Below are 27557 nucleotides of genomic sequence, written 5' to 3'. Positions count from 1 at the left end.
TGTATTGTTTTTCGTGTCCCACTCCACGCCAGCAATAAAGCTGTGTTTTTTGAGTTTAACTTTTGACTCTGTGAGTTTGCGTTTGGGTCCTTCTCCTGCCTGCCACACAGCCGAACTGTGACAGACACCTGGCTTTATTGCTACTACAATTGTATTTCTAAAATATTTCTACATAAGAAAAGGTCATTTTTTTCATTTTACAGTTTGTACATGTATGTATGCATGTTGGCAGACATGCACTTTAGACTTCCTTGAACTTTTTTGTTGTTTTTTTTTTTATTCAGGCAGTTTTGATGTAAATAGCACTATTCTGCTGCAATCAAATCATTCTGGATAATTTGTAATGTAGACTCAGCCATGAACAGCAGGCAAGTAATTGGATAACTTGCTGTGAAAATGCTTTCCTGAAGCAATTTGAATAGTGTTAGCAAGTTCAAGCAACTTTGGAAGAGATTTTTTTAAGTGTCCTCTTCATTTGCTTAAACGTTTGTCCCCCACACAGAGGAGGTAAGAAAAAGACTTGAAAAATTAAGATAATGTGGAAAAAATGTAGTTAGTACTCTGTTTTATGGATCTGAGGTTTGTTTGAAGAAGCTCACACAATAAGTTACAAATTACACATGACGGTAGATGATTGCACTAAATTTAGCTCCATTGGTTTAGGAGAAGAGCTTGTAAGAGGTGAAGTCAAGGATATTTGCTCATTTGGTCCTTTTGTTTGCAACTTTGGATTATTGTGCCTTGTCCGTCTCCACTGCTTGCTTAAACAGCTCCCAAAGTGTGGCCACGAAGAGCTGCTGAAAACTTGGGCTAGACTAGACATACACTACTCTGAATTTGGATAATATGGGCTACGGAAACTATTTCCCTAGTAACTGCTTTAATTAGTTCACAACAGTGAGTAGCATTTGGCACAAAATAATTTATACGGAATTTATATGTATACTTAACATATGCAATAACTTTTTTCTTGGATTACAAAGATTATGAATATAAAAACATGAACTAACACATGCCAATATCTACAATAATAGCAACCTTTAAATAGTGCTAATGAATGCAGAAGTAGAAATCCTTGGTTTGAATGCCTGTGATGTTGTAGTGAATCATACATATAAACACTTCACTGGGGAAAAAATAGTTTGAAGTCACTGTTTAACAGCAGTAAAACTTTTACAAAGCAGTCATGTTAAGATGGCAAAGAGTCCCAGTTTGCGTTAAAAGTAGTTTCATTAAATATTCCACCTTCCACATGATTTTATGCACTTAGAACCAACTCGTCTCTGATTGGCAGAGAGGGCATTAAGGTGCTATGTGTAGTGACCCAACTCTCTTCTACCTGTGGACCTGCTTGCAAGACCATTCAAGCTGCAGCTCTTAAAAAAACAGCAACATCTTCCAGTTCTCCTTAAGTTTTCTTTGCAATATCATTACCTTTTCCTGCATCACAAGAACTAAATGAAGAGCAAAAAGGAAGAACGGGAGACGTCAGGAGTCATCGTGAATCAGTTTGCAGATGGTAATGATCATCAGACTGTATGTGGATCAGAGTTTTATGTGTGTTTAGTACTACTACTAGTACTCTTTGCTTCTGGAGCACCAGATGATGGGACATACTTGGTAAACTTTTTTATTTTCACGCATAATAATTTAACCTTAGCAGATACTATATTCTGGCTGTCATTATAATTTGATCAGTGAGAAATCTTGAATTTAGCATACCCAACATTTTAAACAGAATCCACTTATTTAGAAATATTATTTCTACCTAACATTTAGCAGAAAATAAAATCAGAGTATGTGATGAAACACCACTTATTCATTTTGCCTGTTTGGAAGGATGACGGTTTTTTGGTTCCAGACTCTCATTATTGTAAATATGTAAATGTTTGTATGACTTTGTTATGTCAATGGTGACAATAAGCATGTGATAATAACACATTTTTATCTTTAAAACCACAAGTATTGATTAAAGGTCAACAGGAACAATACAACAAGAGACTGCAAATAGTACTTCATACGTGTGGTAGGTGTTACAGAATCAGCACGAAGGAAGTTTTCCAACACAGTTTAATATGCATAAACACACTCCACATGTGTGTCCACATGTGAGTCTATATTTAATGTTTGACTATTGCTGCTACTTTCATGCCTTCAGTTATACATTTATAGCTTTAAGTCAGCAAAATATTGTCTCTCATAGGCCATCCAGTACTGAATTATGAACCTGCTGGAACTGCTGTTCACAACAGGCATTTCTGTTCAAAGGTTTATCATGATGAAGCATTGTGCTTATTTCTGTTATAAACACTGTGTTTCTCGTTGAACAATGCTTATGTGTTTGTATTTGTATGTTTCCCCACAGTTATTTCCCTCAGGGTGCTTGTGGGGTTTGATTAATGGTTCACACTAGAGTAAGCCAAGCTCGTTTACTTGCGGTGAACCCCTTGACCACAGAACATTAGTTTATTAATGCAGTATTTCATTGCTTTCCTGGGTGCTGTGTTAGTGACTGTTAATGTGGTGATGAAAGGTCCACTATGCAGATCTTTCTTCCTTGAGCAGAAGTGTAAAGTGTTGAGGATCAGTTATTTAGGTAAGATGCAAAGAGTCTTCTGAGTAGACCTTATGAACTGGAAATAAGGATTTTTTTTCTCTGTGTTCTGATGTGATGCTTATTTGAATTGGTAAAATCTCAATAATATCACTTTATTTTGCAGATTTTATTTTGCAAATATGGCATGCGTGAAAAGTTTATTCAGTGCATAACTGATATAGATAATTGACAACTGATTGTTAAAGGCAAGGCAATTTTATTTAGAACCCTTGTTTAATACTCACACTACAGAGGCAGATTCATGGTGCTGCAAATGAACAACATAGTGCAGCACAGTTCAAAGTTCAACCAGCGCAGAACACAATAAAAGATTAAACATCTACTTATGATCAAGGTTTCAGGCCTTTGAGCTTAATAAAAAAACAACAACAAGCAAACAATAATCATTTATTTCCACATAGAAATTCAAATTAATTAAAGGTAGTTTGTAAGTAGTTGCAAAATAGCTTGTAAAAAGCAACAGTATGACTTTAGTGGTCAGGTTAGACATTAACACTTGAGAATGAATGAGGAGTACCCTCTTTTAGCCACTTCTGAGAGTCTCAGTCCTTTACAACATGCAGAATTCAGTTTGCTATGAAATCCCCTCCCAGCCTTGTTGCTGCCATGCTGCTTTAACACCAGACTCTGCTGCCATCTCAAGGCAAATGAGGGAATCACTTCTTCTTCCTAAACTGAACATTAGTCTGAAGCCAAATTCAACCAAGAACACAACAAACAAGTGATAGATATTAGATATTCTCAGAAAACATCGAATCTTATATACAGCTCATTACAAAATATACATCTCAATATAAACGTTATTTATGATTTTGGAAACGTTCATTGCAAATACATACTATAAGTGCAACTTATAAATATTAACTAAATATTCACTCTTATTATTCCAAATTCTGCATCTGTACAATGTCAGACAAAGGTATTCTATTCTATTTTATATTTTCAAATATTAAGTTAATTACAGAATTATATCTTTTGGTGTCAAGACACTACTTTTGCATCATTCGATTTTATTTCTAAACTGTCATTGAGTATCTTCATTTCATAACCAGCATGCAAGACACGCTTTTAAATAACTGCCACATCTATCTGTGAGAATAAACATCATAAGTTGAGTTATTTTATACTGTAATAATATATAATATACTGTACTGTTATTTTATATCGTAAGTTTATAATATGGTTACTTAAACCTTAAAACGGTTCTTTTTCACAGCTTTTGCCAGGTCTGCTTGTAGCATTTCCCAGCAGTATGTGCATATAGATAATTAAAATAAAGATGTAGATCCAGAATAAAGGGTAAACAAGTAAACTTTCCCCTCAGAATCTACATTAAAATAATGAAAGTGATTCTTATAGTGTAACTAAAGAATCTTGAGCATATTTTTAATGTTATGGATCAATAGTTTTAACACGGGTTATCTTTTTTAGTGTCTTCATGTTCTTGGATGTGCATCAGATTATAAGGAATAATTTGAGCAGGTGTTGTGGAAAGAAATACGGTATGCCAGTGAGGAATAAAACAGTGTCCTGTTGTTAAACAATGGGAATTTGAATTTCTACTGAGTCTATGACGTTCAATAACAGATGTACAGGACATGTATTTCATTACCTCGGCTGCAAATGCGATATTTATATTTTACTGGTCTCTTTAAATGTTTCAGCCTCTTATAACGAACATTTGTTCACTTTTTCCTTGACTGATCTGTCAGAACCGGTTTGTGTACAATCTAAATATTCCCATTGTTTTTTTGTATTTATATGACATTTACAAAAAGAGACATGCTATTTGATGACTTTTGAATTGTTTATTGGTTTGAATGATTTAACCTTTTAAAGCTTACATCACGATGCTGAAAGAGTTACCTATGAAAATAACATACCAAAACCCTAAAATTGCCTTTTTAAAAGTTACTTGGAATATAGTCCATTTCATAGGCACAAGGACCCAGCAGAAACAAGCACCTCTCTCCCCCTCATGCTTTCCCTTTCTGCCCTCTCTCTCCCTCTTCCAAACTCGTGTGCTCCCAGAGGAGGTGCAGGGAGGTAACGTTACATCAGTATGTATGTATGGGCGTGTGTATAAAAGACGTGGAGGATGATTAGTAAATGCTGACGAGCAGAGCAAAGATAAAAGATTATGGGTTGAGCTTTGGAAAACAAATGACCTAAAATTTAAAAAACCCCTGGAGAAACATGGAAGACAAAAAGGTCCTTACTTTTGTGCCCTCTGGTAAGTTTTACAGGAGTGGAGTGAGGTGAGGAAGTGAAATGTGTCAAACATGTGGAGGAAGCCGTTTTAGAGTGTATGTGTGAATGTTTCTTTCCTGATTCTTTTCACTTGTGGTTACATTTTTAATGTCTTCTTGTTGTTAACAGTAAAACTACAGAATAGGAGAAAGATGCTTTCATTGCCCAGAAAGTGAAAAGCAAAGCACATGGGTCAATATTTACAGTATGGCAATAAATGATACACTCATCTGCCATGCAGTGCTTTAATAACAGACCTGCAAAAATATTTCCAGCACCAGTTTTAACTCTGTTGTGGCACCAGGAACAGTTCAAGAAAATTATCCAAGTTCTATATTTTTTCTTAGTGAAATTTGGCTTTTCTTTACAAAATAGTTTTCCTCTCTAATCTTGCAGAGTCTGTACATCATCCAGTGCCCTAAGATGACTATTATTGAAAACGGGTGCTATATAAAACATTTGAAAAGAAATCTACTGAAGTGTATGGGCTCATGTTAATGGTAACACAGTTCCACTGGCTGATCTGATTATTAGTGATTATTATTAATTAGTAAGTGTTTATTACAAGCCAAAATATGTCTAACATTAAAGGTACCAATATCTAAAATGGGACAATTCTCTTTGTGACCTGGAACTTACTTTCATCATTGCCATTAATATGTTAATTCCTGCTTGAATTTTCTCAGGTCAAGGATTAAGAAGATTATCTGGTAGAAAAATGTCTAATGTTCTAATCTGGCAAATCTCAAGGTTTTCCATTCTCAGCTCTTCGTTCTGTGGTTGTCGTTGGTGATAATTTCAATGTCAGAAAATCTACCAACCTCAATAACACCCCTGATGCTCGACTTTAGATTATTACCTAAAGGCTTCCAGGTTTTCTATAATTCAGCAGAACCTTCTTGTAATGAATCAATTTGCTCTTTTAAGATTAGTACCACATGGCAAATAAATTCTTTTGAAGTGAGCAAAACCTCCTTTCAGTCAGATACTCAGGTTGGTATAAATTATGTAACTGTAACTGTACTGTTGGTTTCTAATGTTTGTATATCCAGCACATTCACTGTGCTGGATATACAAACCGATAAAGATAACCTAATATCTTTATCCGTACCCTTTGAGGTGTTGATGTGGAATGAGCGCTAGTTCCTCCTTCCTGTTATTTATATTATAACAAAGCATATGTCTGCATTGTGAACCACAGTGTACACACTGTTCATGGTACAGGAGCGTGCATCCACCATGGTCAAATTAAGTCTCGATAAGATTTTGCTTTAGCAGCAGGTGTAGTAATTCAGTGTATTTTATTGAGTGGTGCATAGGAGGATATCATTAGCTGACCTTCTTATTTGATAGACAAGCTATTATAAGTCCTTACATGTGAACACCATGGTCCTTCTGCTTTCATAGTTTGACCTTGTGCAGTTCAGCACAGAGTTCTCAGATTTGCAGCTCAGCATACTTGTTTCCAGAGACCCAACAAGGATTCTCCTGTTTCCTTTTTCACAAGGACGTAGCCTGCTTGAAGTCTACAGATGGCAGTGTGGCTGTCTGTAAGAATAAATCATATGTTATGCTTTAAGACTTACAGATTTGGTTCATGAGATAGACCAATAACAGATAGCAAACGATGTGCAACAACAGAGGGGTGATTTGGCACGTCAGACTTCAAAAACTGTAAAATACAATTTTAGATTCAAACATAGCGAGAAAAAAATACTGAAAAAATTCAGATAAACCAGCGATTGATACAAGGATACCAAACAAGCTGCATTAGCACTCTTAATTGTACTTAAACACAATTTTATTTTGAGCCAAATGCCAACACCAGCATACTACTATCCTGATGGCAGTGATATCCTGCTTATAAGGCATAATGGTCATTTTTTGTGGGGGCCGCTAGCCATAATAGATGATAAGCAAGAAGCAATAATAGACAAGCATTTCTGTCACTGACAATTCAGCCATTTTTTCCTTAATTTTTTCTTCCCCAAATGTCATTTATGTCCTCACCTCAGCTTTCAGTAGGGACTAATCGGAAAGTGATGCCATTACTCCTTTTGTTCACAATATTGATAAGGAATAGTTGAGCATATTTACAATAAACCTGACATTCATGTTTTCATGAGGCAGTTTCAGAGGTCACATCCACACACTGTCCTGGCACAGACGGCTGTGTAGTCTGTGTGGACTCCTGTGAAGAGGAGGAGGCCTGGGAATGTTCTATCTAATCTGCTTTGAGATATAGCCTTGCTCGCAAGCCCCTAGAGCCAAACAGTGCTTCAGGCAATGAAAACTCATCTGTACAGCTGCAGCCGTGTCTCACAGATACATGACCGCCAATACAAACATCAGACACAGCTGGCACTAGATTTGTTCTGTAACCGAGACTTCACAGGTCTCTTTTAAGATTCCCAGGTTCTTGTCTTTTTTTCCCTCTCTCTCCACAGCATTACCATAACTTGACATAAGCTCCTTAATTTTCATAACAGCATCACATTATTTTGGTAAATCTGGAAGTAATTGTGCTTAGACGTGTGTGCTCGCTTTGTTATAGGAATTTGTAAAATGTGTATACAGAATGCACAAGCATGTGCACAGAAAAGAAAAGATGAAATCTTGAGATGCATCCTGAAATGAAAGTGAAACTGATTGTTGCTCTGGTGAAAAGCCACTGTTTTTGCATGTTTGAGTCCAGTTTCACACAGTTACCATGTTAGCTGTGTCAAACATGTCACTCAAAACAATTATAAAGACTTTCCTTTATTATCATTGAAGATGTTGTGGTTTCAGACATGGTTGTAGTTTTGACTGAAGAAAGTTGATATCCTTAGAGGTTCTATTAACAACAATTTATGTTAGCCAGTAGCAGCTTCTGAAAAATGTGCTTGATGTGTAAAAAAGAAACATATTAACACTAACATGATATATTAACACTGCAGTTATTGTGCACTTACATAAACTTCATTATCTGAAAAAATATTAGTGATTCAAAATAGTTTATTCTGTGCTTATAGCGATGTGATTCTAACTTTTCCATACTGCACCTAAAGAACTGAATGGCAGACAGTACAAACAGTGATGAAAATCTTTAATATAAAAGACTGCGCTTGAAGCTGAGCAGGACATTTTGTAAACATCATATTTGTTCCTTCCATCCACAGCGGCTCCACCCACAGAGAGGCCTAACAATGGCTACTTTTTCCAAGAGATGGGTGCGTATTGCTTTTTACAGCAGACTTTTGCTCTTTTATGAAGTTCAAGTGATCTGCACAGTAACAAAGATGATTTTTCCCTCAGGACGGTGGGGATCGTACGCGTCTAAATTTATTGTATCACTATTATTTATGCAGATGTCTGTTCTTCTCTCTGCTCACTGATGACCCATTTCACATGCTGGTGGGCACAGCCAGTCTGTTCGCTGTGTGTTAATTAATGAATAAAAAACAAGACAGATGATCTCTGAGTCAATGATGGGAAGAGTGAATAATCATAGCTCAAAGCTTTGCCCGTGAAGGGTTAATTGTCTAATTCTGAGGCCATTTTTTCTTCCCCCATAAAACTAGCAACTGAGAAGCCATATTTATCTTCTATACAATGAAGGACTTTACGAGAGGCTGCTGTTGTTATATTGCTGCATGTCTGGTTTAAGGGTTTTTTTTATTATTGGCAGTCTCTCTCTCCCTCTCGTCAACAGATGGTAGACTGGTGGGAGGGCAAGATAAATTCTCCCTTACTGGAGGCATTGTTAATGTGGCTAGCATAGCATCTTAACCTTGATGCAAAGAAGAGGTTTTATCTTAGTGTGATTTATCTTAATAAACACGGTTGTATGATGACCTTTACAAGTCAAACAATTTTACAGTGAAAATTTATTTACTGGATATTATTGGATTATGCTGTTTATGAGATATAACTCCTCAGTTATATGTAATGTATGTACTCTGGGACTTTGTTGCACTCAGAACTGAGGGATGGAGAGGATTCACCTACCACCAACAAGGACCACATTTATGACAATGAGATCCAGATTAGTCCTTCAGGTCTGCCTTTTTGAAATTTGCCTTCATTCTGTTCAATTCGATTTTATTTACATAGCGCCAAATCACAGCACTTTGCATTGTAATGTAAAGATACTACAGTAACACAGCAGATGGAATTATTTAGTCTTGTCTTGTTTACTTGTCTAGGATTTGAAATCACATTTGACTCCAGCCTCTACCATTATCAAATCATGTGTGGCAGCTTTGATTCAAATAAAAAAACATTGTTGAAAAATCCGGAGTGAAGGAAGGAAACCTTTAGAAATATGAAAGAAAAGACTGTATTAGAGCAACAGTTTGGTGATACTAAGACAGTCTTTGCATATAAACGTAATGTTTTGTGTTTCTTTTGCTGAAGATCCTGAAGGACCTGGACTTGGGCTTTTAAACACAACAAGAAAAGTAAGATTTACTTTTTTGTATGAATTTTTTTATACCATTACTTACTTTTTTCTTATCTAAACCACACTGCAGCAGCAAAAGCAAATTAAAATATTTTCTTTAATGTAACTGAGACAGCATCAGCAACTTACAGCAGGCAGAAAACGATACCCTCATTTCATTCATTTGCATCCATGATTTAAATGTTCTTGCTTCCCACCAGTATGTTAAGCCCATGAACTTTGAGGAGGAAGTCCGCGCCCACAGAGACCTGGACGGCTTTCTGGCCCAGGCAAGCATCCTTCTGGATGAAAAAGCTGCCACTCTGGATGAGGTGCTAAGGCGAATGTTAACTCATGTTGTGGTCGAAGGCCGTGAGAGTTGGGATGTGGATGAGATCATGAACTCACTGTTCACAGACGCAGGAAGGAAAGAGATCAATGGTGAACGAGCATGTTACCAAAGAAGTCTAAATCACTTGATTACATTAAAGGCAACTAGAAAATGAGCATTTAGTCTGATTTTGCTGTTTATTGGATTATGCTTCCACAGTTCATCTTCTGTCAGAAACCATTCAGGGTGTGACGGCAACTTCTACTGGCATTCATTACCAGCAGTCCTGGCTTTGTATTCTGTGAGTTCATCTCCTGTTAAAGCTGTCTGAGGTTTAGTTCATGTCTCTTCTTGGTTAACTGATTTCAAATAATAACTTTCTTTGAATTCAGCTCGAATGTGAGGAATCTGCAGAGACGTCATGTCTGCATCACCCGCCTGGAGAGGCCACAAAACTGGGGTGTCAACTGTTGTGAAGCTCGCTACGTCGTCCTTATCCTCGCTCCACCTAGAACAGTAAGGTCAAATTCTCCACTCATCTTCTGAATATCATCTTAATTTTTTCTTAATTTGTCGATAGCTTACTTGTTGCAAGCAATTACTGTTTGCTGATGACTGGCCATAATATTCAGTTGCATAGACTGCATGTAAAAGCCTGATGTAGCCACTGTTACGTCACATATTGGCTTACGGGCTGCTGTTTGGAAGCCTTGAGTTTGTCGTTTTGGCCTCTGTCCATCCTCTTATCTTATCCTATCAGGGTTGCAGTGGAGCTGGAGCCTATCCCAGCTACCATAAGGCGAGAGGCAGGGTACACCCTGGATAGGTTGGCAGTGTGACGCAGGGTTAACACAGAGACAGAGAGACAATATACCATATTTGGATGAGTTATATGTCTCAATTCTAAGATGAAACTGAAAAGAGAATTTGTAACATAGTATAATTTCAGGAGGGATTTTGGTAAATGGTATTTATTAGATTTGACTTGTGATCCTATACATGAAGTTTTTAGGTAATATAGTAGATAATGCTTCAAAATTCAAAAACTTCCTAAACACGTGGCTAGAGATTTTGCCCGGCAAGCTTGATTGCTAAAGTTCATCCATACTTTCACTCCATCAGTGCAGCACACAGACACAGACACGTGCTAGTTATGCCCAATAAACAGCTCAGGAGGCCCAATTTGAGAGGTCCAGTTCATCAACATGAATCAGTTGATGTTATGCCTAGAACATCTGGGAAGTGACAGCTACAGTTGTGGACATTTGCCTGTCACTCAAAGAGGCCACACCCCTAATAAAACAAATATAAAATTTACTCTTGTATCATTTTCATTCTTAACTTAAGAATTAACTTTAATTTTTTTTGCCAACCTCAAAAGGCCATTTGAGGAACTTTGTGTTTGGTATTAACTAAATATTCAGGCTTTGACATAAATCAGCTAAGTCCACATTTATAATAATAATCGATTATTTATTTTGACAGTCTGTTTATTGATTACTTTTTTGGTCAGTATTCACTGGCTTTCCATGACGTTTAACTTAACTCTTCACTTTTCCTGACTTATTACAGACCAAAAAAGAGTCAAGTGAATAAACAACACAATTCAATTCAATTTTAAAGGACTTTTAATGTAAAAATAAAAACGACATGCTTCTAATGGAGAGATGTCAAACTGTGTTTCATTGTTCTTGTAACAGTGACAATAAAAATCTATTTTATTTATATAGCGCCAAATCACAACAATAGTCACCCAAGGTGCTTTATACTATAAGGTAGACCCTACAATAGAGAAAACCCCAACAATCACATGACCCTGTATGAGCAAGCGATTTGGCAACAGTTGGAAGGAAAAGCTCCCTTTTAACACATAGTGGTCACTACAGTGGACAGCCATTCAAAGCATTTGTATTTCTTGTACTTGTGTCAGTGTATATTGGCACTTCATACCAAAGTCATAAGTCAAACTGTATGTTGTCCACCGAAGTGGACATGTAACAAACTGTGTACATGTTTTTAAAAAATGAACTTTTTTCATGCTAAAGATGAATAAAAATCCTGATTGAGGTTGTCATAATTTATCCAAAGAGTTATTAACTGTAAGAAACCTCCAGCAGAACCAAGCTCAGGGAGGGCCCTAATAACCACACTCATTTGTCCCCTAATCCCACTGTTTCTGAAACACTAAACAAAAATGACACTGAATATTTAAAACATGTGTAATACATTATCCTCACAAGTCAAATTTAAAAGAAGCCCTACTAAGTATTTCAGTGTTTTAGCCATATTATTAAATGCAAAAATCACATGTGATAATTAACATAATAACACAACATAATAACATCACCTAAATTATCATTTAAATTGACAGAAACTAACAAAGCCAAACTTTGTTGTTTTTGTTTTGTTTTGTTTTAACATTTATTTATTGGTTTTAACTGGTTTTACATGATACACCGTGGACATAAAAAATAAAAACAAAATAAGTAAATAAAAAAAAAAACCCACAACAACAACAAAAACAACATAGTAATAGAAACAAAAACAAAGCAAACCATAACAGAAGGGAAGAGCAGATATACAAATCAAGTTAGTGCTTCAGGCCGTTAAGTCCACAGTGTGCACGCTGCAGTTCTCCAAAAAAGTTGTAGAATTTAGACCATATCGCCCAAAACCTGTCCAGTTTATTTCTTAATGCATAAGTTATTTTCTCCATAGATAGTATAGATGTCAGTCCATTAAGCCACTGAGATAGTCCACATACTTTTTGATTTTTCCAACACATAGCAACACAGCGCTTGGATTCCAAAAGTCCAGTCGTTAACAGAGCTCTGTTGTTTGGGTATATATTTAAAATACATATTTTAGGATGAAGTGGAATCACGTCACCAGTGATTTGACTCAACAGATTTATTACCTTTTCCCAAAAGATTTTCACATGTGGATGCTCCCATATACAGTGAAATAAAGTGCCTGTCCACTCCACACTTAATACAGGAGTCTGGGATGTTTCAGTTAAAATGATGCATTTTTGACGGAGTAAGATATTGTCTTGTTAACCATTTATATTGAAGTAGTTTAGATTGCACATTAATTGTTTGACTCTGGGCCAAGGAGCATGATTTATACCACTCATCATCAGATATATCCATTTGCCTCTAAAATAGACTGTGTTGATGGAATTTTCCATAAATAATTTGTACAATGCAGAAACTCGGCCTCTCCCATTTAGATGCTTTATAACTGTGCTCTCTAGAGAGGAGGAGGTGGGGATTTCTAAGCTGTTACCTTGTGTGGTTAAGATAAAATTTCTTAATTGAAGAAATGTAAAAAAATGTTTGACAGGAATAGAAAAAGTACTTCTAAGTTGTTCAAAAGACATAAGAGTATTATTCCTAAATATATCAGACACTTTTCTTATACGTTGATCGAACCAAAATTTAAAGCCTGCATCCGCGCTACCAGGAGGAAAGCTGTTATTGTCACGGCTCTGGGTCAGTATTGACCCAGCATTCTGAGTTCTGGTCTATTTTTGAATGAACCTTTTGTTTCTCTTGTGTATTGTTGATGATGATGATGTTTGAGTTCTATGTGTTATATTCGGTAGGCCTGCTTACGAGTCTGCGTCTGTGTCTCTGTCTGTCGTGTGCTTCCTGTTTTATTTTGTAGGTCTGTGCCTTATGTCAGTGCGTTCAGCTTTGTGCTCTCCCTGTCTCGTCAGTGTAATCAGCGTCAGCCGTGTCTCCCAGCTGTTTCCTCTTCGCTCTGTTCACCTCTTGTATTTAGTGTCTGTGTCTTCCCCTACTCGGTGTCGCGTCGTTAACGTCTTCTGCCCTCACTCCCTCTGTGTGTTCTTTTTGCCAGCCTGCCAACCTGTCTAGTTATTCGGTACTCCTAGTTTAGTTAGTGTTTTTCTGTTCTGCTTCATCCCAGCAATAAAGCTGTGTATTTTGAGTTTCTTCTTCCTCCTTGAGTCCTGCATTTTGGGTCCTCTCTTCCTGCCTGCCTACACACAGCCATGATAGTTATTTCCAAATATGGGAGTAAACCTAGACAGTTGTAACATTTCTCCCAAGTAGTTATGTGTTTCAAACCAGATCGTTATAGTGTTTTTTAAAAAGGGGTTCTTAGTTTGCTTATTTAGTGTCTTCCTGTCGGCTGAGTAAAGATATAAGTTCGGGGGACTTTGGATTTCTGTAGACTCCATAGAAACCCACACTGGAATTTGCTCATTAACAAAATAAAACATTGCCGCTCTGATTTGAGCAGAAGTACCACTTTAAATTTGGAAGTTGTAAACCCCTCTTTCATAAGGGAGGTTTAGTAATGAGATTCTGAGTCTTGGTCTTCTGTTGTTCCAAATAAAGTTTCGGAATAGTTTTTGCAAATCTAAAAAGAGTTTGGTGGAGAGAGAGGTACTGATTGAAAAAAGGTAAAGATATTTTGGCAAAATTGACATTTTTAGTATATTAATACGACCAATTAAAGATATAGGTACTTTCATCCATCTATTTAGAAGTGTAGTAACTGACGTTGTTAAGGAATTATAATTGGATACCAGAATATTTTCAATTGAGGGAGTTAATTTCACACACAGATAGTAAACCCATGTTCAGATAGCAGAAAGGGAGTGTTGATTGGAGGATTTTGTCGTTCATTTTAATTCAAAAATAATATTTCGGATTTAGCAAAGTTTATTTTATAACCCGAAAATGTACTAAATGTATTAATGAGACTTAATATGGATGGTATTGATTTGTTTAAATTAGTGCAGAACAGGATCACATCATCTGCATATGGGGCAATACGGTGGTCAGCATTACTTTAATTCCTGATATGTTTTTATGATTCTGAATTGCCATCGCAAGAGGCTCAATTGCCAAGGTGAACAAGAGAGGTGACAAGGGGCACCCCTGTCTAGTTCCACGATATAATCTGAATGGTGCGGATAAAAAGACCATTAGTTAAAATCTCTGCTTGAGGGTTGGAGTATATCAACTGAATCCATTTAAAAAATCTGTTTCCAATGCCAAACCTTTTCAAAACTTCAAATAAGAATGGCCATTGGATCCTGTCGAAGGCTTTTTGCTGTGAATCAGAGAATGCAGAGAATGACATAACATCAACTTTGTTGTTCTGTTTTTTAGAAAAGCACCAAGACAGCCATTGAGGTGGGTAGAACATTTGCAACAATGTTCTCTGGCATTTCCTTCAGACAGAAGCTTCTGGAGACAAAGACCGAAGAGGAGTTCAAACAGGAGCTTGTCAACCACCGACAACAGCTCTCTGTAATCAGTGATAAACCGGTCACAGAGGAAGTGGAGGACTCAGACCCACGCAGGGGCAAACCACTCCAGGTAAAAATAAGTAACCAAGAGAAACATATGTGTAAATCTAGCTAACTAGTCACATAAACAAATTTCTCTACTGAGTGTTAGGTTGTTTTCAGATGTGGAGACCACCCCCGCGTTTCCCTGTTATTCAGGCATATGTGCTGCAGTAATATAAAGTAGTTGAGCCAGAATGCACAATAAAGGCTGAAAAAGCAGCCAAGTCTTTGATGGAAATGTCAGCTGAACGTGTGCACGTCCATGTATGTCATTAAGTCCAGTTTCTAAATTAAGATGAAATGTGTTTGTTCAGCACGAGGTGGGAGAAAGGAAACACCGAAGTACAGTTAAGCGAAAAAACATGTAATAGGTTGTAAAAGACTTAAGTTTACATCAGGTTGTGGTTACACCTGATGTTCTGACTGCTTTCAAAACAGCATTTAAGTATAGGCTTGCTGCTGCCAAGCCTATCCTACAATCCTAGAATAGTAAAATGTGAAAATAAACATTATGGATGCCAGCACCTCAGTTTTATATCGTATATCAGCTAAATTCCTTCTGAAATGTCTCCACTTGGATCATTTTTAAATACAAAAGTCACAAAGATAAATTCAAAGCACAAATGTGAATGTAATTTTTTTTAAATACATTTTTGTGTTCGGTGACAGAAGTTGGTAATGGAAGTCTATGTTTGTGATCGCTTTCACGTCATTGTTTTTTTTAAAGGAGAAAAAGGGTCTTTTCTAAAACACCAAGAATATAAGAAGAGAAGAAATCCAGTTTTACTTCCAAAATGTCTGTGTCTATTTAAGAATCTGGTTTCATGGAAGCAAATGCTATCAACAGCTAGTTTAATACACTTTTTCTCTTGTTGTTGTTTGTTTTTTAAGTGTGTGTTTTGGATTTGAGACACCACACTTGTATCCTCAGATTATTTTTAATAATCCGTGAATGTTGAAACAACTGCACCACACGGTAAAGGATCCAGGGTCATTTTACACGAAGGCCAAACCCTCTTCTAGCCAAATAAACATTTCACACATAAGTGCAAACTCCTGGTAGTTTTTGGTGTATTTATAATATTTATTGTAATGATAAAGTCACATTATTATGTCCACTGGGTAGTTTTTTCCCTTCTAATAAGTCTTCAAACTGACAGATACATTACTCAGAATAGCTTTCCAGTGTTCATCTTCTCACTGATACCTAAAGCAACATGCGTGAACAAAGTCTATGGCATTTATGCTGCCTGTACTTTTAATGATGTATAAATCATGGCCACAGTGTACCAGCATAGTTCAGACTTCTGTACAGTAAATGACTGCATGTTTCTGGTTTAGTTCAAAAGCATATCACATTCACATTTCTGATACATTATGCATTCAGTTGTAATAGCATTATATTATGTCACATTATATTGTCACAGCTTCAGTGGGCCTGACTATGTCCTACCTTCTTCGCAGTGCACAGATTTCTTCAGATTTGGTAAGGGTGTTTATGAGGACTTCCGCCGCAGGCTGCCTTTGTACCCCTCAGACTTCACAGATGGTAATAACAATTTCCTTCACATTTGTTTTGTGGATTTGTTACTGTGTAGCTTTAGTAACATTTTGTATAATTCAAACAGGTATAATTGGAAGTGACCGCTCTCTCTTGAAGTACACCACCACTGCGATTTTCCTCTACATTGCAATTCTACTGCCTGCCATTGCCTTTGGTTCACTGAATGATGAAAGCACAAGAGGAGAAATAGGTATGGGATTTTTCTTTACTCTTAATTTGGCACACAGTATGTTCAACAGCTTTAATGAAAAATACGTATCTGTTTCATTCATTGAAAGATGTTCAGAAGACCATTGTTGGCCAGAGCATTGGAGGAGTGATCTATGCTTTGTTTGCTGGCTCGCCGCTTGTCATTCCGCTGACTACTGCACCACTGGCCATCTTCATAAGCGGTACATTCACATTGCTTGCTACGATTTGGATGTCAGACTATAGAAGTTAGATTTTTGAATAAGTAACACTTATTTAATGACAAATAAGTCATACAATTAGTTTGCTTTGAAGTTTACATGGTGGGATTAGGTGCAGCAAATGAGGTCAGAGTCAAGCCTGATGGCTAACATTAGGCAGCATAAGCAATCAAATGAAGTCATTACTGGGCCACAGCAATAAAGAAATGAATGCAGTCTGAAATGACTCGATGTAACTCATTATCACATCCTTTGGCTTAAATGTTGGTTTGCAAGGATCCACTCAGAGAGACTTATGACTAACCTCTACAGACCTTTGCAATCTCGTTTGACTAAAATTTATTTCAGGATTTGTTTTTTTTAAACACCATCTCCAGTCACCACAGACAGCTGTTGTTATATAAAAAAAGACTCCTGATAATCTACTTCATACAACACCTGCCTTGCATATAATTTATACAAACAGTAGTCAGATCTGAGAATTGACCATTAAAAATGAAGGTATTAATTTCAACAACTCGCTAAGCAATATGTTGTCACTTAAATAGTGGAATGCTCTTGAAATTAATAAGCTTTTATGAGTTTGTGTGTGTTATTGTATAATTTGCAGTCATCAGGGGTATTTGTGATGACTACGACCTCGACTTTGATGCTTTCTACGCCTGCATCGGTTTATGGAACAGCTTGTTCCTCATCCTCGGAGGCTTATTCAATGTCAGCCTGCTGATGAAACTCTTCAAACGGTAAATACACGCTCGCAAACAATATTTGTTACTATTAAATATCACAGACAGAAGGCCACTACTTTTGTCTAAACACTGAAGTGAACTGATAAAGGCTAATCTGTTATTACTTGTTGTTTTCAGCTTTAATCAGTAATTTTCTTTCATTCTCTCATGCCATTGTAGCCATAATTTTCCACTGAAGTTAATGTTTTGTCTGTGCTTTGGAAAAAACCCACACTTTTGATACAACATGAATGATCGCACCATGCTGCTTGCTTCTCTTTTCTTCCAGCTCAACAGAAGAAGTGATTGCATTGTTCATCTCAATTGCATTTGTTGGAGATGCGGTGAAAGGCACAATCAAAAGTGAGTCCAACTAATGTCAGACTGCCACAATAAAATCTTTTTAGGAAAAACAAGCAAATAGTAGAAACAGAGCAGTATTCTATGAGGACATACAGTATATAATATTAAGGAAAACTTTTTTTGTGAACTATTATTTTTGTGTTAAGTTTCTGTAACAAGTCAGGAAAAAATGGCTAAACATATCTAGGATTCTTAAGAATTGTTCTTCTGAGCCTCAGGCTCTTGTAATTTTCTGCCAATCGACTCCAAATTGAGCAATGCTTGAATAACTGTAAATATGTAGAGAATGACTTAAAGGTGATTACGTTAATCATCTGTTACATTTGTTAAATACTAACTGTGTGGATGCTCTATATCAGCGGTCCCCAACCCCCGGGCCTCGGACCGGTCCGTGAGTCGTTTGGTACCGGGCCGCGAGAGTTGAGGCTCAGGTGTGAAATATCTGGTTTTCAGGGTTTTTATCGGTTTCCAGCGTTATTTTGTTATCGTTTTTATCGTTAACTCGGTTTTCCTGGGTCTTTTACATGTGTTACGAATAAATCTTCTTTTTTTCGGTACCGGCACTGGTTTTATTTTGTTGTATTTATCCGCGACACCTTAAAGGCCGGTCCGTGAAAATATTGTCGGGTATAAACCGGTCCGTGGCGCAAAAAAGGTTGGAGACCGCTGGTCTATATTACATTTCCTGCTACAGACTTTAATAAGTTCCTGCAACTGTGGGATGTGTTCCACTAAGATCACATACAGCTATATCTTGTCTTCTAGTTTGTCTTTAGTGACATATCTTTTTTCTTCTTCTTCTTCTTCCATCTTTCTACTCCACTTTCTAGTTTTTCACCATTATTACCACGGGCCCATTCTCACGACCACAAACAAAACACTGGTGCTTCAGCAGATTAATGAGATTCTAGACAGTGCAAAAAACAAGACAGACACCCCACTGGAGCATCAAAATGAGACCAGGGTGATGTCAGGACATGCAGAGTCAATCTTCCTGCCTGAGTCTTTGGTGTTATGCACAAGAGAAAGACCCATCCTCTGTCTCCTGCTCATGCTGGGGACTTTGTGGCTGGGTTATACACTCTACCTCATCAAGAGGAGGTAATGTTTGTTCACTTGTTGTTTCACATTATGGATATCTGAACCATTTTATAGCTTATTTTATCGTATCAAAATATATGTAGTAAGCAGAGGCGCAACTCTAGTTTTTTTTCTCCTGGGAACGCATCTTTATAAAAGAACAATAAAGTGTCACCAGGTGGAAATACCACATTAAAAGTACAAGTTCCACATTGAAATTTGAGCCTATTAAAAGCAAACTGTGCTTCAGTACACTTTCCACGCAAGAGAAAACAATATTTCAAAACATACCAAATACATCAGGGGAAATACTCTGTTTCAAATGCTGCCCAAAGCAGACTCTTTTCCATCTGGAGTAGCGAAGCCATAAAAATGTCATGTCGTGAATATTTTAGTCAGCTGAACTGCAATAATAGAAAGATGGAACAATCAAATGTGAAAGATATATGATGTGATACAACCAGAGACGCTGTATGAGATATAAAATGGACTGCCACATGTTTAACACTTAGTATTTAAAGCAGTAGGATGTACTGCAGTATAACAATGTTACTCTTTAACTAATAACATGAAAGCTGTGTTTTAACTGTCGTCCATTTTATATTCAGAATTTTAAAAGTCTGCAGGACAAATTTAAACTCTGTTGTAAGCAATGACAGAAAATGCATTTACTCATGTGCAGCACTTATGTGTGCAATACTGAGAGGAAATATTAAAGTTATCAGGAGCTTTACTCCACTATGTGTAACTAGACTGTTTGCTGCTTTTACCTAGTAGTGATTTTAAGCCTGGGTTTAAATTAACAAAGGGAACTGCAGTTGTATAATGTAGTAGATACTTAGCTAGTTACCTTTATCCAATTCAAAAGAAGCCATGTAATTTATGAGACATCCAGCCAGGATGTCCCTAGAAGAGCTTGAGGAGGTTGCTGGGGAGTGGTTTGGGCATCTCTGCTTAGACTGCTGCCCCCATGACCTTCACCCAAATAAGCTGAAGCAAATGAGAAGATTTGTGATAGTTACTTCCACTTCCCCTCATGCTTGCTGCAAATAGGTTCACATAACGTACAAAACAAGGACAAAACGTGCATCCCAAGACTGGATTGCAAGGTTACAAATCATGTGCAATGAATTTCACCCTGCAGTAATATTACTGGAATACGTGAGTTAGATATATGTGACTCTGTTATCATGCATTTCTATATCTGACTCCTGGGACTTCATTGTTCTTTTTCCCTCAGTGGCAGCTTTCAGCACTTGACATGAATTATTTCCCAAACACAAAGAGTAACTGCAGTAAATGTGCTATAAAACTACTTGTAGAAGTCGAGTTGCAAAACGCTGAAATATTTCTTGCTATTTTCCCAACAGCCCGTACCTGAATGACAAAATCAGAGAGGTGGTGTCTGACTGTGCTTTGCCTGTGTCTGTGCTGATACTCTCCTTCACTGGCTCCTACCTTTTCATTGACATACAGCGTGAGTATGGATCTTTCAAATGAAAGAAATGATAGAAGAGTACTTCAGGGATAGCTCAGTAGGTAGCGTGGTTGCCCCATGATCGGAAGGTCGGGGGTTCGATTCCCCTTAACAGCTACCCTGAGGTACCCCTGAGCAAGGTACCGTCCCTACACACTGCTCCCCGGGCGCCCAATGGCTGCCCACTGCTTCACTGAGTGAATGGGTTAAATGCAGAGAGCAATTTCCCCACGGGGCTCAATAAAGTACAATAATGTACACTTTCTTCTTCTTCTTGAGGCTTAAAGTCACAACCCTGGCACATAATGTTTTTCACTGTTCATAAATCCTCTGTTGAAAGGGGAAAACATTTGCTTCAAGTGAACTTTAAACCCAGTCTGGGGATTTTGTGTGTGTGAGAGATAGACACAGATTTTAAGCTTTGCTTTTAAAACAGAGGCTACTAGCAGAAAGGTTAGTTCAAGCAATTATTTATTTTTTGTTTTCATTGTATGTTTGTAACAAGCTTTCTGTAAATGTTTTGCTTCTATTAGTTCCCGTGTTCAGTGTACACGATGGTCCGATCTTCAAGTTCCCTCCATTTGAAAAGCTGTCAGGAATGAATGCACTGAGTGCAGTTGGTCTGGGGTTTCTACTTGCTTTGCTCATCTTTATTGACCAGAACATCGTCATTTCACTGACACATGTGCCGGAACACAAGTACGAATCCCACTTTATGTTTGAGTTCTAAGCTATGAGAAGAACGACACACAGCAGAACCTGTGATTTAAATGTTACCTTTACAGTATTTGGTATTGATGCTGTACCTTTACTGACAAACCACTTTAAGCTTACGTGTGTGAACATCTATACCAGGTTGCTAAAAGGCACAGCATTCCACTGGGACTTAATGCTGACAGGCTTCATTAACATCCTCATGTCCTGTCTGGGGTTGCCATGGATGCACGCTGCTTTCCCACATTCCTCTCTGCATGCCCGTCAGCTTGCCAAAGTAGAACAGCAAGTAGAGAACGGACACCTCTACACGACGTGAGTAAAGTTAAAACGAGGTGTGCTCTGACCGCACGGAAAGCACCAGCTTTTATGAATGCTTTTAACACTCAGTTTGAAACCTTTGTGACAGAGTGTCAGTTCAAAACTAAGCAGAATAACAAAATGGTTATGTAGTTTAAAGAAACTCTGGCTTATCTCTGCAGCAGACGTAGTGTGCATAGTTGCCCATAAATTGTTTAATACGTCAGTGATCCATTTAATTTCTATCCTTTCATGTTGGATTCAAAAGCTGATCTTATGCATTAAAAGATATAAAGATTGCTCTGGGTTGCTCAAACAACTCATTCCTCTCTTTTTGTCCTAATAGCATCGTTAGTGTGAAGGAAACACGTCTGACCTCACTGGTGGCCAACATCTTGATCGGCCTGTCCGTGTTCATGCTGCCCATTCCTCTGCAGTGGATTCCCAAGCCTGTGCTCTATGGGCTCTTCCTTTACATCGCAGCCACTTCACTTGACGGAAATCAAATGGTGGACCGCATGACCCTCCTGCTAAAGGAACAGGTGGATATGAAGCAGATAAGAAGAGTGTGGTTTACTGATCCTGTTCCTCATTCTAGTTTATTGTCTCTTTGTTTCCTTCGTATTGATTGAACTTTACAAATGATAACCAGTAGCAGTGTAAAAAACAAAACAAATAACTAACTAACAAATAAAAAGCAGAAGAGTGAAGAAACTAAAATCCAGCAGAAAAAAAAATCACTCTTCTGGGGAAAGAAAAGGAAACAAAGATCTCTTGTTATCACATGACTGGTCCCACTCTTGTTATATCACAGAACTTTCATATGATAAGTTGGTGCACACCATAACAAGAACAACTTGTTTTTAATGGAAAACAAAGTTATTTTTGTCATAAGAGTTTATCATGGTCTGGTTTAAATAGACAAAATATAGTACAATAACATGGCACATTTTTGCATAGCAATGAGTAAAATATAAAGCAACGCACTTCTGAAAAAAATGCAAATGTTGCATTACAATTCCAGAGCTTACAGGAGTATTTAGCATACCTTTTCTTCTCAAATGGTAATTTATACTGCAGCAACAGGTGTGCTGTTATATACAAATCTTGGCTTGAGAGGGGTATTATACACTCAACAAAAATATAAACGCAACACCTTTGTTACTGCTCCCATTCCCCATGGGATGGACGTAGAGACCTAAAATTCATTCCAGATACACAATATAACCATCCCTCCCAAACAGTGGTCACAAATCAGTCCAAATGTGTGGTAGTGGGCACATCTGCTATATTGAGATAATCCATCCCACCTCACAGGTGTGCCACATCAGGATGCTGATCTGACATCATGAGTAGTGCACAGGTGTACCTCAGACTGCCCACAACAAAAGGCCACCCTGGAATGTGCAGTTTTTTGCGCTATTGGGGGTCTGGGGACCCAGAACCGGTCAGTATCTGGTGTGACCACCATTTGCCTCATGCAGTGCAACACATCGTCACATGGAGTCTATCAGATTGTCAATTGTGGCCTGTGGAATGTTGGTCCACTCCACTTCAATGGCTGTGCGAGGTTGTTGGATATTCGTGGGAACTGGTACACGCTGTCGTATACGCCGGTCAAGCACATCCCGAACATGCTCAATGGGTGACATGTCCGGTGAGTATGCTGGCCATGCAAGAACTGGGACATTCTCAGCTGCCATCTGCCCTGAACAATGTGAACCATGATTCATCCGTGAAGCGCACACCTCTCCAACGTGCCAGACGCCATCGAATGTGAGCATTTGCCCACACAAGTCTGTTACGGCGACGAGCTGGAGTCAGGTCAAGACCCCGATGAGGACGACGGGCATGCAGTTGAGCGTCCCTGAGACGGTTTCTGACAGTTTGTGCAGAAATTGTTTGGTTGTGCAAACCAATTGTTCCAGCAGCTGTCTGGGTGGCTGGTCTCAGACGATCTTGGAGGTGAACCTGCTGGATGTGGAGGTCCTGGGCTGGTGTGGTTACACGAGGTCTGCGGTTGTGAGGCCGGTTGGATGTGCTGCCATATTCTCTGAAACGCCTGTGGAGACGGCTTATGGTTGAGAAATGAACATTCAATGCACGGGCGACAGATCTGGTTGACATTCCTGCTGTCAGCATGCCAATTGCACGCTCCCTCATTGCTTGTGGCATCTGTGGCATTTTGCTGTGAGACAAAACTGCACATTCCAGGGTGGCCTTTTGTTGTGGGCAGTCTGAGGTACACCTGTGCACTACTCATGATGTCAGATCAGCATCCTGATGTGGCACACCTGTGAGGTGGGATGGATTATCTCAATATAGCAGATGTGCCCACTACCACACATTTGGACTGATTTGTGACCACTGTTTGGGAGGGATGGTTATATTGTGTATCTGGAATGAATTTTAGGTCTCTACGTCCATCCCATGGGGAATGGGAGCAGTAACAAAGGTGTTGCGTTTATATTTTTGTTGAGTGTAGTTAATCTCACTTAAAACATAGTTAATCATATCTTATTCTGTCTCTGTCTAGACCTCCTATCCTCCCACTCACTACATTCAGCGTGTGCCTCAGAGGAAGGTCCACTACTTCACGGGGCTGCAGATAATCCAGCTGATCATTCTGTGTGCATTCGGGATGTATCCTCTGCCCTACATGAAGATGGTTTTCCCCTTGCTGATGATCCTGCTGGTCCCTGTCAGGTGAGATAACCCAGGCCAACAGGGGGCAGAGTGGGAACATGAAAATCTGCATGCATCCTTATCTGCAGCTCATTGGCACCTCAGGAAACACAATTTTATGGTCCCATTTTTGCAATTAGTACCAGTTTGTGTTAGAACAAATGCAGTACAACACGACCTTCTTAAAAACAAAACAAAACAAAATTAAATGTTTTACATGGAAAAAGTAGCATTAAACCTTTACTTTCTCACATTAAAAAAAAGGAAGAAAAAGGGGACTGCTGCGTCTGCAGTTATTTTTATCATATTCTACGTGTAGAAAGACACTCTTCCCACTGAACCCCCCACCACACACACACACACACACACACAAACAGACACACACACACACACAGACACACACACACACACACACAGACACTGTGAGGTCTTCAGTTCAAAATTTGAATTTCAGTGCTTTTTAATTTCTCTCTCTCTCTCTCTCTCTGTCTGTCTGTCTGTCTGTCACACACACACACACACACACACACACTCACACACACACACACACACACACTCACACACACACACACAGACACTGTGAGGTCTTCAGTTCAAAATTTGAATTTCAGTGCTTTTTAATTTCTCTCTCTCTCTCTCTCTCTCTCTCTCTCTCTCTCTCTGTCTGTCTGTCTGTCACACACACACACACACACACACACACACACACACACACACACACACACACACACACACACACACACCAAAGCACACAGAGAGAAGCAGAGCAGCTGTTGTGCAGCTGGGATTGAACAAGAGGTGCTCCCTCTGCTGGCTCAATGCGGTACAAAGTGTCTGAAGGTGTTATACCGGCGAAAATAACATCTTTCAATTGCATGTTTGGTCCACAGGATGGCGCCTACCTGGCAAGTCCTGTACATTGCATATTAAAAGTTGTTGCAAGTGCACTCACATGTATTTTTTGTGTAAAAGACACACACACACACACACACACACACTGTGAGGTCTTCAGTTCAAAATTTGAATTTCAGTGCTTTTTAATTTCTCTCTCTCTCTCTCTCTGTCTGTCTGTCTGTCTGTCTGTCTGTCTGTCTGTCTGTCTGTCTGTCTGTCACACACACACACACACACACACACACACACACACACACACACACACACACACACACACACACACACACACTCAGACACACACACACACAGAAGCTGTGAGGTCTTCAGTTCAAAATTTGAATTTCAGTGCTTTTTGATTTGTATCTCTCTCTCTCTCTCCCCGTCTGTCTGTCTGTCTGACACACACACACACACACACACAAGAAGTGATGTTCTTACCCTAAGTACTTGAAGATTTGTTGTTTCCTTGTAAATAATACACGCATTTTTAATGTGTTTTTTCTCAGGACGAGCTTGCTTCCAAGAATGATTGAGGCCAAGTATCTGGACATCCTGGATTCACAATACATGTAAAACTTTAAAGCAATTTCATGACAAGATTCAGTTTCTCCAGGAATTAATTATCTGATGAAATAAAATTATTTGGACTGCAAGATTTCGCTATCATTTATAACCATCCTTTTATTTTTTATTGTTCATTGCAAATGTAACTTAAATGTAGCTGACTTTACTATGGAAAATCACTGCATATTTGTTGTATGTAACCCTTTAACTTTAACACGGGTTTTCATGCACAGATACGTGTTTCGAGTAGCCCTTGACAATGAGTGTAATCCCTTTAGAATTAAGTGGAATTTCAATTTTTAGCTTAAATCACAGTGGTATTATAGAATTAAATCATATAGAATAGTTTTAAGGGGGTAATTTTTCACAATTATAGAGACAAGAAGGAATCATTATACAATGAGGACTAGAGAAGCTTCCACCTCCTCCTCAAATGAAAAATCATCAGAAGAAAGTGAAAAAAGAAAAGAAAGAACAAAGAAGAAAAGCCAAAGACAAGAAGAACAAAAAGAAAGCAAAGAACTGAACTACAAATAAAAACATATAAATTAAATTATTCACAGGTAATATGAATAGTTTATTGTTACTTCTGTTGTGTTCAGTTTTGGGTTTGCATATAAATAATAAAAACCACATAATTCTATTGGACTCTGGTCATTCACATTGATCATTTTTTGTACTTTACTTATAGTCCTTTTAAATGTTTGTGTAAGGAAAAAAAAAAGTTTGACTTGGCTCCATGATTGTGGACCTTTGGTGGACCTTTGCCCTGCAGTGTTTGCTGCTGTGTTTTTTCTCTTGTAAGTAGAAAAGAAAGAGTAGTCCTTATCACATTTTTATGCCTAACATAAAAGAACAATTGAAACTTACAACATCTGCGATGCGAACCAGTATAGTGCACAATAAATGTGTAAAAAAACAAGGTTAGCTACATAATGTGGCCCATGCTACTAAGGCTAATGCATATTTACTTTATAAAATGAGGAAATTTTAACTGTTATTTCCACAAAAATACCTGGAAATTGCAGACTAATTCAAATTACATTATAATTCATGCCTCTTTTCTGTAAACTATCTGGCAGTTATGCACTACTTACAATAATTACATACTACTAAAGATTATTTTTGAACTGCTACTACTTAAACACAACTTATAATTATTATTTTCCCCTGTAATATACCTAGTTACACGCTGCTAAAAATGACTTATGCACTACTTAAAATTACTTACACTGCAGATTTTTTCTTCTTTCCAGTAGTTTAGTGTATCACATGTACATGTTTGTTTTATTACATGGTATAACCAGGTAAAATACATGGAAATTCTAGTTAATTCTAGGGAAAATCACTCTTAGTTGCAGGCTGTATCATAAAGTGCTAGGGGAACCTAAAATTGCCATGTCAGAGGCTTTCAGCTCTTGTGCCCACAGACCAAAACAACACTTTATATAGTTACTTGGAGGGAACCAGTATTGCCAAAGAATATTGGCAGGATTTTCTTTGCAGCCAGTGTCTTGAGTTCTCATTTGCAGACATTACAGACACACGTGACACTGCACAGGTTTGGAACACAAACCCCATCAGGTCATTGAAATGTGTTTTTCAAAGCCAGTTGTATATAGACTGTACAATATTCTTATGGATGAGTCCATCAACAGACCAACATATCATATTGTGAACTTTTTTTGTTGTGGACAGCTAGGATATTTTCCCAAATTACAATGGCAGTTTGGGGCTTTTAATTATTTTTTTGAATAGTCCCTTTTCTATACGCCCAATAATATTTGGTTAATGTCCGTAAAAAAGAGGCACTATTTAACCTTGTGTC

At 38.0% G+C, this 27557-nt stretch overlaps 1 protein-coding gene across 2 annotated transcripts; it reads left to right on the top strand.

Moving 5' to 3' along the window:
* Nucleotides 1-729: 729 nt before the first annotated feature.
* On the top strand, nucleotides 730-26372 carry LOC101473973 (solute carrier family 4 member 11). Of its 2 annotated transcripts, none has more exons than XM_024805584.2 (20): nucleotides 730-1519; nucleotides 8029-8079; nucleotides 8830-8907; nucleotides 9266-9309; nucleotides 9512-9731; nucleotides 9841-9922; nucleotides 10014-10137; nucleotides 14769-14978; nucleotides 16415-16499; nucleotides 16579-16704; nucleotides 16793-16906; nucleotides 17535-17667; nucleotides 17942-18015; nucleotides 18846-19116; nucleotides 20466-20572; nucleotides 21106-21271; nucleotides 21428-21601; nucleotides 21933-22128; nucleotides 24123-24292; nucleotides 25672-26372. In XM_024805584.2, exons 1-20 carry the CDS (start codon nucleotides 1459-1461, stop codon nucleotides 25736-25738), a joined length of 2553 nt encoding a protein of 850 aa, XP_024661352.2. In that variant the 5' UTR covers nucleotides 730-1458; the 3' UTR covers nucleotides 25739-26372. The 2 variants fall into 2 exon arrangements, with proteins under 2 accessions (XP_024661352.2, XP_024661355.2); XM_024805587.2 differs by lacking the exon at nucleotides 730-1519 and adding an exon at nucleotides 4651-4850.
* The last annotated feature ends 1185 nt before the right edge of the window (nucleotides 26373-27557 follow it).

The sequence above is a fragment of the Maylandia zebra genome, linkage group LG2 (assembly GCF_041146795.1).
Source record: "Maylandia zebra isolate NMK-2024a linkage group LG2, Mzebra_GT3a, whole genome shotgun sequence".
Lineage (NCBI taxonomy): Eukaryota > Metazoa > Chordata > Actinopteri > Cichliformes > Cichlidae > Maylandia > Maylandia zebra.
Note: the sequence above shows the minus strand (reverse complement) of the source record. Positions and strands in the feature narration are given on the sequence as shown.

Excerpts from the sequence above, each read along its gene's own strand:
- LOC101473973 (XM_024805584.2), top strand. The coding sequence starts at position 1,459 with ATGAAGAGCAAAAAGGAAGAACGGGAGACGTCAGGAGTCATCGTGAAT. Across the intron at positions 9,310-9,511 it reads TTTTAAACACAACAAGAAAA|TATGTTAAGCCCATGAACTT; the intron begins GTAAGATTTACT and ends GCTTCCCACCAG. Across the intron at positions 21,602-21,932 it reads AACGGACACCTCTACACGAC|CATCGTTAGTGTGAAGGAAA; the intron begins GTGAGTAAAGTT and ends TTGTCCTAATAG.